The sequence below is a fragment of the Gobio gobio genome (genome assembly GCF_949357685.1).
Source record: "Gobio gobio genome assembly, chromosome: 19".
NCBI classification, from domain to species: Eukaryota; Metazoa; Chordata; class Actinopteri; order Cypriniformes; family Gobionidae; genus Gobio; species Gobio gobio.
In genome coordinates, this window is record NC_137112.1 from 23835873 (window position 1) to 23849529 (window position 13657).

Consider the following 13657-nt stretch of genomic DNA (forward strand, 5'->3'; position numbering starts at 1 on the left):
CCCCATCACCCCTGGTCTAATGCAGCACCCCAAAACAACACTTTATTAATTAATAAGGGCAGCATTATTCAGCGCACACTGTTGCTGTTTTGAACTCTAAACACTCAGGTTTGATTAAATAATGAATAGCTCTCAGTCGGCGGCCTGTTTCATACGCTCTACAGAGGCACTTTTGAACGCAAAAGAGCTTATGGGATGAAAAGCCTGTCATGGCCATTAAACCACTACAGAATACTGTAGGCACAAAACACAAAGCATACGGCAATACTATTAATATATTTTGGATATTCAGATTCTTTTAATGAAAATTAAGCATATTTGTCCCCCAAATAAAAAAATTTTGGTTATTTTTTTCTGTATAAAAATATTGTAATATGCTTTTTTTTATTTAACAAAAAATTATAGTGAGAAAGAGGGGTTGGGATAGGGTATATGCATAACTGTGTATGTACGCATCATCTGTCATCTGTTAAAATTAAGTACACAATTAGATAATACCAATTTACGTCAACCAATTAACAAGCAATGCTCAGTTAATTTTGTTCAGTGTGTGGTGTTGATATACACTCGGCTAAGTATATATACACTGAACAAAATTATAAACACAACACTTTTGTTTTTGCCCCCATTTTTCATGAGCTGAACTAAAAGATCTAAGACTTTTTCTATGTACAGGCTTGCCTAACTTTAAAACTCAAAACTTCATAGTTAGTCCAAAAACAGCTTTTATTAAAACCAAGCTCAGAAAACGGCTCGTTTCGTATTTTGCCACATTATTGCGCCATAATGCGACAAAAGACCGTCTCTGCTGAAGAAGATCAACAGCTAGTTCTACATCATTGCCTCTTTAGCCCCGCCCACCCATTCATGCATGTCATGTAGTAATAGATTCGAGACAGACGCAAACACAGGATTACTCCAGCAACAAAACCATTGAGATGCCTCTGAGAATTACAAGACGTTTTCAAGTGCCATGTCTTTGCATTGCCATCCTTACATTTTACTAGGGATGTAACGATTCACTCGGAGCCGGTTGAAAATCAATACAAATGTGTGAGGATTCTGGTCGGTTGAAATGTTAAACGAATCGTGAAACACGTTTTAAACAGCAGGGACGCTGAAACCATATACTGTGGGTGTGTCTCAATCAGCTCCCTAGGAAAGTGAATCAGTATATCGTGTACATGAATGTGGATGACTCCCTGACTACTGCACTAGGGAGCTGATTGAGACGCAACCCGTGACCTCGCTTTACAGGCACGATAGTAACGAGCACGTTGTAGCTTGTACAGATCGGTTGATATGTACGGAGTATTTATACTGTAGTGCCACAGTCAAACTGAATAGTTGTAATACGCTGTTCTTTCCTTTGCTTTGGCATTTATGGGGTTAATACGTTGAATTGGATACAGATACTGAAGAAAGCACATAGAGAACGCTGCTTTTGTTATTGATCTAAGCCATTTGCTTAGACATTACAGCACATTTCATGTTATTTAAAACACGACACTGCCAATGACAATGTATGTTTTGAACTTTATCGAAAAGGATGAACCATGAATGGCCTATAAGAACGACAGTGTGACAAACGATGGTACATTCATTCATAATTCCATTTACACGAAACACTGCAAGTCATTCTTTGTTAATTATAACTGTGGTAACAAGTATTTCAAGTGTTCGAAAGAGAGGGTCAAAAACAGGATAGAAAATAGCTTAGTGTTTTTTTGAGGTAAAAATCTTGATAACATTAGAAGTGGACAACTTTTAAGTTTACTACTTTTGATTTTGGGTGTGAAATATTACCTGATCATGTTCTTGACTAAATTAACCGCACGGCTCTTGTGGCAAGCAAGTCAAACTGGATTGAGCGGTTTAATCAAAGAATACATATTATATAAACCTATATATATATATTCTAATCATATCTGTAAGTAGACTTCGATATACTCTCAGGCCGCTTTAATGGACTGTAATGGGCATGGTAATCAAGGGCTGAGTGCGTCACAAATGGTGAATGAAAAAAGGTCAGCGAACTGTAAAGCAAAATGAACAAGGCATTTGAATTCTCCGGGTGACCGCACAGTTACACAACTCCACACGGGCTACACGTGTCTGTGTCACCTCCTGGCATGTGAGGACATGCTTTGTGAATAGCAATTCCTAAGAATTTTAAAAAACAATAAACACAGTGAAACACTTCTGTGACTGATATTGACATTTTGATACACTGTACCATGTGTAACGATGGCTGCATTGGGTATCATATCACTAAAGGCCAGTCCATCCTCTGTGCTATTGTTAGTATGGTTAATAGGATGGAATGAAATACTCTGGCATGTTATCTCTAAATCGAGCAGCTGAGAAAGGATGACATGAGTTATTAGAGGTCTAAATTTGAATCATTACGTTATGCTACTGTGTCATTTTCAGTCACACTTCTGAAAGGTTCAAGATTAACTCAAGTTATAGACAAGTTGTGTTTACCTGTGGAGCAGAGATGTTTAGGGCAGGACTCAACAGCTCAAACTTCTCCTGTGATTTATCCCGGACGAGTCGTGCAGCCTCCTTTAAATCTTTAAACTGCTCTGAGAACTGCACAGACAATTACAGTGACATGATTAAAAGCTTTATAGTAACATTTTTGAGCAAATCTTTAGCAATATATAGCAATACGTTACAAGATGCCAAGCTATATTGTGAAGTAAAGTCGTCACCTTTCCTTATAATAAATACATTTTATACAATACAGATTGTTTCACAGCAGCTTTACATTGGTAAATAGGAAAACAGTGATTCAGTGATGCAAACAGAATTTAATTCAGTTCAATTCAGCTATAAGGAGAAGTTACGGGGAACCCCCCAAAAAAGTTTTTTGAATTTAGAATTTTTTTTTTTACATCATTACATTGTTTAGAGCATAAGAAACAAATTTGTAAAAAAAAAAGAAGAAAAAAAACTTCATTTTTGGAAAAAAAGTTTTTCTAAAAACTAAGGAGATGTATAGGCAAAAACAATGTTTTTTTGTTTTTTTCTTCATTTCACAAATACATTTTTAGGTTTCAGGATTTTTTTAACAAAATTTGTATAAAGATGATTCTCAACTGTTATGAAAGATATAATGGATTCAGATTCAGAATCAGATTTATTTAATCTAAGGCTATATTCATTCTACAAAAATACAAATATCACAAATACCATAAAACCAAGAAAACACACAGCAAATCCTATTATATAAGATTTTTCAAATTAACATATGATAAAAAAATCCAATACCTTTTCAGGCATAATCCTACTAATAAATGAGTGAACTCACGTCATAAAAGAGCATTCTACTTGTATTAAACACAGAACAATCCAATAAAATATGTTTGATAGAAAGAGGAGTCTTGCAAAACATGAGTTGGGTCTTCACAAAAAAGCATGAGTGAAACTGGTGAAGACCACTTGATCAAATCTAGTTTTAAAAGAAATTTAAAGTCTTTTTGAGATTTCTTGATGGATTTCATATAGCTTATTACTCTTGCACGTATCCCACTCTTCTTGCCACTTATTTAATATATAACGATTAATAATATAATATCTGAGGGAGGAATTTGACTTTCATGTACTTCCTGATTAAAAGCTTCCTTTGCAGCTGCACCAGCTCGTTCATTTCCTGAAAGTCTAACATAAGATATAATGGAATGAATTGATATACCCTTTTACTTTATGCAATATGTGGGTAAAATGGCCATAAATGGGTAGTCCCATTCAATACAATGCATCTATCCAATGTATTTAATTTGCATATTAATGTGTTCTTGTGGCAACTTATAATGAAAAAAGAAGTATAATAATGGGAGCAATAATTGGCAACATAACATCAAATTTCATAGTAATATTGATATATAATTTATTTCCCTATTCAGTTGTTGTGTCTCCCAAAATGCCTGATAAACATGATTTAAGTCCTGGTGTCTACTGTGGACATGAATGAAATCAATGCCCTTTTTTGTAACAGAAAGTAATATTTTGATTAGAAACTCCATAACAGATGTTGATTTATGGCAAACAATTTGAACATTAGTCAGACTTAAATGATGATACAAAATATTATCATATTTCCATAAGAGTGCTAAATTAATGTCCGTCATGTATAAAAAGACCAAGGAGAATTTGTGGTCATATCTTTGGTATAAGCCCTGAATGTGCTCTTTACAGGACCTCCAGACTTAAAACTGTGACATGTACGGTGTCTGAGATATTCACTAAAATATAATGTCCACTACAAAGGACAAAAGTCTATTCCTGGGTCCCAGGAGGATAAAGCAGCTCTGGAGAAAACAGTGATGTCATCATCCAGATCAGTTCAGTTCTCATCCAATAGTGTCAGTGCATTCAATTCGATAATTTTGGCAAATATTAATTGAATACAGATGCTGCTTAAAGGCACGACATGCAGTGGACCCCAAAATGTTCTCTTTTAAATTGTCACTTATGTTACATAATCAATAAGAAAGTACACTAATAATGGTCAAATTGAATATTCATAATTGTTTTTTTTTTTCAGTTAGCTCAAAAGCTAAGTGGTTAACTGACTCTAAGCTACTAAGTGGTTTAGCACCTCTAGGTCAGAGGTCTAGGTAAGGTCATTAGCGAACATTAGTCAAGTCAAGTTAACCTTTATTTCTATAGCACACTTAAAAACAACAGAAGTCGACCCAGAGCGCTTTACAGATCAAGCAAGAAATAAAATAAAGTAAAATAATAAAATAATAATTCACTACTAAATATAAAACAAATCAAAACATTTAAATACAACATCATATATTTCATCAGCTTCAAAACCTATTAGGTAATCAATTCAAAAGCCAGTTTTTAAAGAAGATTTAAAAACGGTTCGCGAAGATGATGACATCACATGGAAAGGAAGACTATTCCATAATTTAGGACCCATCACAGAAAAGGCAGGGTCACCCTTAGATCTAGAACGGCAACAGGGAACCTTTAAAAGCAGTTGGTCACAAGACCTGAGTGCTCTGGTCAGAGAGTAAGGGTCTAAAAGGTCACTAATATATTGGGGCGCAAGGCCAAATAATGCCTTGTAAACAAAAATCAGAATTTAAAAAAAATTTAAATCAACCCTGATTTTCACTTGGAGACAGTGTAGGGATGCAAAAACTGGGGAAATGTGATCCCTCTTTCTTAACACTGTTAACCGCCTGGCTACTGCGTTTTAGACAAGCTGTAGACGGGATAACGCAGTTTGGGGCAGACCAATATACAATGAGTTGCAATAATGTAACCTTGAAAAAATAAGTGACTGGATCCCAATTTCCAAGTCAGTATGGGAAAGAAAATGCTTTATTTTAGCAATTGATCTCAGGTGGTAAAAACTACTCTTGACAATAGCACTGATCTGCTCATTGAAAAGTAAAGATGAATCAAAAATCACTCAAGATTCCTCACATGATCTTGTACGTTCAACGACAATGATAAGATATGCTGTATTTATGAAAAATAAAGCTCAGGGTAAGCATGTACTATGAAAATGACAAGAATCCTAAAATTGACCCTTGAGGGGCACCACATTGTAGCTGAGCTGATGTAGAAGAAAACTTATGAACAGAAAATGTCCTCTCTTTTATATAGGACAGGGGTGTCCAATCCTGCCCTGGAGGGCCACTGTCCTGCAGAGTTTAGCTCCAACCCCAATAAAACAACTGACCAGCTAATCAAGGCCTTACTAGCCATACTAGAAACTTCCAACCGGTGTGTTGAGGCGAGCTGGGGCTAAACTCTGCAGGACAGCGGCCCTCCAGGACCGAGTCTGGACACCCCAGATATATAAGGAAAACCACTGGAGGGTCATCCCATGGATGCCCACCATACATTCTAAACAATTTAGAAAAATATTATGGTCAATTGTATAGACTGAAATGTATCTAAAATATTTAATGTATTTAGATAGGAGTAGAGCTGCGAATCAACAACTCGCTCCAAGATCTTTGACATAAAAGGCAGTTTGGAGATCGGCCTGTAGTTGTCATGTATTGCTGGATAAAAGAAAAGGTGTTTTTTTAACAAAACTGCTTGGAACAACTCCACTTGCTAATGAGATGTTAATTATAGCTGTCACACTGTAAGTGATAGTCATAAAAACTTATTTAAAAAGCCGTGGAGAAAAAATATCCAGCTCATTGCTGGAGCACTTAATCTTGGAGACATCTGCTAGTTGTTCTGGTGTAACTGGTTCAAAGTGAGTCAAAGAGCTGGTTAGGGGAGGAATTCATGGTTGATTAAGAGTAGTAGGTACAATTCCACATTTAAATGTACTCTATATGAGTATAGGGGTTTAAAAATGTTGCACAGATCTCTTGGGTAACGTCTTGAACAGTATTTTTGGTTTAAATCATTGAACAAAACTTTGTGTCGAGAAAAAAGAAAACTTGGCTTTAGCTTCCTTTACAGCTCTCTGATCATTTAAGCACTCCTTTAAAATGTCATAAGAGACCTGAAGACACACAGAAGTCACTTCCAAACCATACAAGCTTTATGTTGGTCAATGCGACAAATACGTGTGACCAATATGCATTTGTTTGATCTGCTGACGGAAACTTTTGCCTTCAGACGAATCTTCCATCCTAACAACAAATTCGCAGAACATATCTATTTATCTATGAAGCATACTGGTAGCTGGATAATACATTATGCCATGAGTGCGTGCGTGCGAGGTGTCAGCAGCCGCTCATGCTTACTATAGTCAACAGTGCATGAGCGGCTGCTGACACCTCGCACGCACGCACTCATACATATATATTTATCTAAAAGAAGAATGTCATATACACCTAGGATGACTTGAGGGTGAGTAAATCATGGGCTAATTTTCATTTGTGGGTGAACTATCCCTTTAAATGTTAACAAATGCAGTTAACATATGGAATCTCATTGTAAAGTGTAACATTTTATTTGTATCTTTTTGCAATTTGAGGGACAATTTTTAATTATTACCTGTTATAAGTAGGAATTAGAGCTCAGCTTAATGACTTTAGCCTGGAATATTTGATCCAAATGCTGTGAGTGATTGACCAATCAGAGTTAAGTATTCCAGAGAGCCATGGCATAATGTATTATCCAGCTACCAGTATGCTTAATAGATACATAGATATGTTCTGCGAATTTGTTGTTAGGATGGAAGATTCGTCTGAAGGCAAAAGTTTCCGTCAGCAGATCAAACAAATGCATATTGGTCACACGTATTTGTCGCATTGACTGCTGACGACTCGCATGCACTCACAGGAACGTGCACAGAGTAAAGGCAGAGCTCAGTATTTTGACTGAATAATAAGGTTTCTTTCTCGAAAAACCTTATAGTATACCTCCTGAACGCTTTCCATATATGGCGCGCATCTTACTGTATCTTTGCGTGATACTTTTGTATCCTTTTCGTAAAGTTTTCGCCATTCACTGCCATTAAATGGTGAAGCGTGTGCAGGACGTTTTTTTTTTTTATTTCTGCTTTTGAGGTCTGAAAAAGATAGAAGGACATAGGGCATTGGAACAACTGCAGGGTGAGTAAAAGATGGCTTTATTTTCATTTCAGGGTGAACTGTCCCTTTAAGATAATTCTAAACAGATTTCTGAAGTTCAAACTACTCGGAATTGTAGTTAACTACGTATTTAAAAATGGTCTGGTTTAAATCGGGCTCTCATAATTACAGTTAATGTGTCGGGCCGGGCCGGGCCAGGCTCGGACACAACGTGCATGTGCTCGAGTAGGGTTGGGCTTGATTTTTTGGGCCCGATCTAAGCTCTAAATCACAGCCCCATAGGCTGACTGCAGAAACAGAGAAGATCCTGTACAGAACCGATTGCATGTTACGCATATGCAACACAAAATGAACAGATCGCTCTCTGAGAAACTTGTTGTTCCCGAGTCATTAAAGATTTGTTCAAAATGAACGACACATCACTATTCTTTTGCTGTAAGTTGTAGGCTGTCTGACTGGAAGCTAGTTATTTTAGTTTTTAAAGCTTTCAATGTGGTTATTTTTCCTCATACAAATGCACTGCTTCGCTTCAGAAGGCCTTTATTAACCCCACGGAGCAGTGTGGAGTACTTTTATAATGGATAGATGCACTTTAACGGACTTCAACAAAACCCATTCACTGCCATTATAAAGCTTGGAAGAGCCAGGACATTTTTTAATAGAACTCTGATTGTATTCGTCTGAAAGAAGAATGTCATACACCTAGGATAACTTGAGGGTGAGTAAATCATGGGCTAATTTTCATTTTTGGGTGAACTATCCCTTTAACTTTTACAACATGCATTTACCTGCTGAAGCAGCTGCTCTGTGGCAAACCCAAGGCCATACACTGTGTTCGCCCTGCTGTCCGCCCACTGGCCAAACTTCTGTGATGTTTTGGTGAAGGTCATATTAGGTGTGATGGTGCTGTTGATAATCGCCTGCAGTAGAGCAAATATCAAAAATAGCACTTCCTGATATATATAAAATGACAAATTACATTTTTAAAGTGCCCGTATAATGGTTTTTTTTTTTCCCAAATATTCCCTTTCCTGTGTCCACCCGCGAACAATTTGCATGCCCATAAACACGTAATTTTACTGACGACTGCTTCTCGAAGTTCAACACAGGATTCACAAAACGCTTGCTCTTGAAAGATGGGTCATTACTCAGTTTATTTGGACCAGCTTGATCCTCAGAATCACAACCCGTATGTATGATTAATTGTTGATTTGTGTGTGTGTGCGAGATATATATATATATTAGGGGTGAAACGGTACACAAAACTGACGGTTCGGTACGTACCTCGGTTTTGAAGTCACGGTTCGGTACGGGTTCGGTAAAGCAGTTTTACAAAATTGCTTTTTATTTATTTTTATTAAACAGTGTTTTACTGAAAAAATTGTTTGTCCTTAAATTAATTAAATTATAACTAAAAGTGTATTGAAGATATTTCTGTAAATTATATAGGGAGCCCTTACTTGCACATTAATATTAAAGGTTAACAACAGAGCCCAAACTATTAGCCTAAATTCAGTTGCTATTTATTTTTGGTATAATAATCAACACTAAAATATCATCAGTACGCAAACATGTAAACTTCACATTAGGCAGTTTTTGCAATAACTTCTAAATCTAATTATAAAATATTTGTTTCTCCAATTCGTTGTTGAAATATAATCATTTATACAGTGTCTGTCATTTCCATGACAGGTTTATTTAAACATACATGAAATAATCAGGACATCATTTTCATGCTTAAGTAGAATATAATGAACATGTAGGCTAATATAGTGCATATATTTAGTGAAAGTTGATTTCTCTAGTAAATAAAACTCTGTGGACACTGAATAACTTCTGAGGTAAATGTGATGCTACATGACATTGTTTAGTTTACAAGTAGTTATATTGAGGTCTTTCCGTGGTTGAAACACTGATGGAGCGATTACATCACATATGACACGTGACAGTAAGTTTTAATGTATCCTCAACATACCTTAAGATGTTCATTCATGTTTATTCTTTATGAAGAGATGATCGGTCGCGTTCACGCCCGTCGTGAGGGTGCTTGAACTGTGATCAATGATCAGTCACGCCACATTAAAGAGCATCAAAAGGCATTTATCGTTTGAATTTCATGATCAAATGAACTAAATACTTAATATGTTCGTGTGGGAACTCGGATTGAAGTGTGTTCCGCGTTTAAAACAAGCCGACTGTTAACTCATTGTATTCGGAAACTGTTCGGTTCACGCGTGTACCAAACCGAAAGCCCTGTACCGAAACGGTTCTGTACGAATATGCGTACCGTTTGTTTTTGTTTTGTTTTTTTTACTGTGTAGTTTTGTGTTTTATATTGTGTAGGTCTCTGGCTACCCAGCTAACTCACGTTATTACGGTCTTACTGAAATAGGCTACTTCTGCTAATCAGCTGTGGGCCACCATTACCTAAAACTGTGTACATTAATGCTGTCGTTCTAACTACTTTGAGTAAAGATAAAGGATGGAGCAAGATTTGCTTAATGTTTAATGTTACACTTACATCAGTCATTCACGTTAGTGCCCGGCTAATGTATGCGCTGTTATTGATACAGTTAATACAGTTCCGACATCACTGTTACTGTCTTTACAGTGTGTACAATTGCTGAGCTTTAGGAAGCCTCCGCACAGAGCTGAAGAACATGCACTGTTTCCGACATGCACTGTAAGCGGTAGACCAATCACAACAGACTGGGCCATCTGGCCAATCAGAGCAGAGTAGATTTGCGGAAAGGAGGGATTTAGAGAGACCGATTCATCCAACAAGTCGTTTGAGAATCATTGAACAATGTGGTGATGTGCAATGTATATTATGAGAAAACTAAATGTTTTTTGACCTTTGCATGTAAACCTGTTGTTGGAGACCTCCCAAAACAAAATTAGGAACCTTTAAAATAGCATAATAGGGGCACTTTAAAATTGCACCAACAAAACAGAGTTGGATCACCTGTAGCCCAGGTCTCTCACCTTAGTGCCCCCTACGCTGATGATGCGATACACGCTCCTGCCAGCATCATAGAAGAAGGAGACTGTGACGGCGTGTTTGCTGGCTGGAATCCAATTTCGTTTAGTGTCCGGGTCAATTTGGAAGACGTGTGCCTTCATGCTGAAAAGTGGCTGCTCCCTTTCAGGAAAAAAACAAACAATATATTCATAACATACTCTGCATTATTTAATTCTACATTAGGATACCTTCATTATTCTTGGGCTGATGTAGGTTGATATTATATAAGAAGTGTGATCACAGAAATAGCAGCGCTTGTGACAAGACTGAGAAGCACCTAATGCAAGGTCAAGTGTGGGCCAGATTTGATTATGAAGGGGCACCGCCGTGCAAATAGGCTGAGAAAGGCCCTGCCTGGACTGTCTGACACATCACCACATCCTCTTTTCATCACATCAACATGAGATTAATCAAAGCTATATTTCCTGTGAGAATGGCTCAGACTGCAGACTGTTCAACACTGATAGCAACGAAACACAAAGTATGGAGTGACAGTGGATAAAACTCGAGTCTGCTAACCTAGAAGTGTTTCCTAATGGACTACTTACTCCAATATGTAATCCAGAGTAATCCAACAATTTTTACGTTGCACCCTGTCAAAACCAAACGTAATATGATATATGAATGCCCTAGTACTAGAGATGCATTTTCTTGGCCGATACCGATTTTTGCAGATTCTGATTTTCTTTCTAAGAACTATAATTGACAGCATAATATACAAATAAAAATCCACTTTTTCTTCAAAGCAATATTGTATTTTTTATTATAAAATAAATTATTAAACATTACAACAGGATCTTTTCTCATTTAAACAACTCTCAAAAAATAAGTGTTCTGTGCCTGGAAAGAAGTAGAAATAACAAATAACTGAAAATCAGTTGCTTTATGAAACAAAACATTATAAATGGACCTTTTTCTCTTTTTTACTTGTCTTACAAAAGTCAAGAGATCCTGTGAATGAACAAACCTGAACAATACTCCTCCAAATAATAGTTCAGTAATTGGGTAATAAATGTTGCCAGCTAGGGATGTCACGGTACCAAAATTCCAGTAGTCTGTACAAATACCATAATTTTACGGTACTCTACTCGGTACCACAGCTAAATGTTTTGTATATTTTTTAATATATATTTATTCATTTAAAAAAAATTATTAAACGTATTAGGTTTATTATTTATGATGATAATCATTATAAGTAAATAATACTAGGGCTGAAACGATTCATCGAGTTACTCGATTAACTCGATTACAAAAATTCCTCGAGGCAAAAATTCTGCCTCGAAGCCTCGTTAAAGCTACACTGTGTAACTTTTTTAGTCTATTCTTAGCTAAAAACACTTAGTTCTTTCAAAAATATATGTGCTCATTAATGTATATTTACTTCTTTCAAGTAATAAAGTATTCTCGTAAGTTTATAATATGCCATTGAAAATACATAAGGTAATGGGATCTAACGGTGGTCGCCATGTTGCCCCTCCATCTTGAAAGTACATTAGCCAAAGAGGGACATACCCGTAAATTCAAGCTTCGCCTTTGGCGTTTTAACCGGTTTTAACACTGTGCGCGTCAACTTGTTCAGACTTGTCTGGTGCATGCGCAGAGAGTTTTCATCTCAGCAGCTCCAGTAACAGAGTTATACGGAGTTTTCCTGGCTTGTTTATTCCTCAAAAGTCTGTTTTTCCTTGTGTGGTATTTCTGTGCGTTAATAACTCCGTAAGTAATAATAGTTATTGTCATTGTGGATGTGTTTCAGAGTGTGTCATCATGTAATTCAGTTGATGTTACCTCAGAAGTATTTTTGTGTCAACATACAATAGCGTAATGCTCACCTATATTTGAATAGTCATTCAGTTATTAACAATGTTTATTCGTTTATAGAAAATATTTGCTTGTAATGTATGTTGATGGAAATATGTATCAGGTCTGATCGGCATATTAACACTTGTTATACAGAGCTAAACCTGCGCACACACTTTTGTAACCGGACACCGCTTGTTAGCAGCGGCAGCTCCGCTCCTTTTAATGCAGCTGCATTTAGCGCCTATATGTGGTACAATAAGCTCTGGTTTACGGTTACATTATACAAATGTAACTTATAAGTATAGTTATACAGTTCTTAACTTTGTATATTCTGTCATGTCATTATCATGTATATTTACCATCCTAATTTGTTCTCTCACAGAAACCACATTTATGTACATATCCATGCAAACCTGTTTATGCCTTGCAATTGGATGACTGAATAAACATTACTATCATCAAAGTTCACTCTGGATTAGCTGCAGTTCTTTCTAGCCGAATAATTAGGCCAGTTGAGTTCCAACCATCCCACTGCGCACAGAATATCCCACAGGCACCGTGTCGAATGTGGACGAGGTCGAACTGGAAGCCATATTAATCTTGGACTAAATCGGCCACCGTAGGAGTTAAAACGAAATCGGAATTGAACAGAACAGAAACTAAAATTCACTGGATGGTCATATACCAGTTCACCACTAGATGGGGGAAAATATCACACAGTGTAGCTTTAAATTCCTATGACGCGCACTATACGCGCAGGATCTGATTCACACGGACCGCTGTTCAATGTTCAGGAAGCACACCATAGCGCATGATACATTTTGAATTTAGTTTAGATTCTAGATGCCTAGAATCACTATAGTAACTGCATGTTTTACACAGTTTATGTAAGTTGATTACCGTTCTTATAGCTGCCACAAACACACACACACACGCGGCGCGCGCAAGCCCCGATCGAAGCCAGATCGCTTTCACTTTCGTCCTCATAAAGTTTGTCAAGTAAATGCTTTTAAAGCCTTGCCAGTTTGAACATTGAAGCGGTTGTGCACTATTCAAAAACAACAATACGGAAAACTTATCCGTTCAGTGCTCAGCTTTTTTCTGTGACACGGAGAGTTGAGCCGTGTCGCGTCTTTGACAACGAGCGCGAGCCCTGAAGGCTGACCTCTTTTCGCGTGAAGATCGCGCGCGGAGAGCAGTGCAGAACTGATAGTAGAAAATCAGTAACAGTAACACTAACACACACACACACACACACACACACACACACACACACACACACACTCCTCTCTCTCGCGCGCGC

General features: G+C 37.1%; 1 protein-coding gene across 1 annotated transcript in view; it reads right to left on the reverse strand.

Moving 5' to 3' along the window:
- Positions 1-13657, reverse strand: part of homer3b (homer scaffold protein 3b) — a 55549-nt gene that overhangs the window by 21720 nt on the left and 20172 nt on the right. The window contains exons 2-4 of the mRNA XM_079845077.1: positions 10518-10674; positions 8321-8452; positions 2488-2595 (exon numbers count right to left, since the gene is read on the reverse strand). Of these exons, the coding sequence (XP_079701203.1) occupies positions 2488-2595; positions 8321-8452; positions 10518-10674 (397 nt within the window). The remainder of the gene's footprint in view (positions 1-2487; positions 2596-8320; positions 8453-10517; positions 10675-13657) is intronic.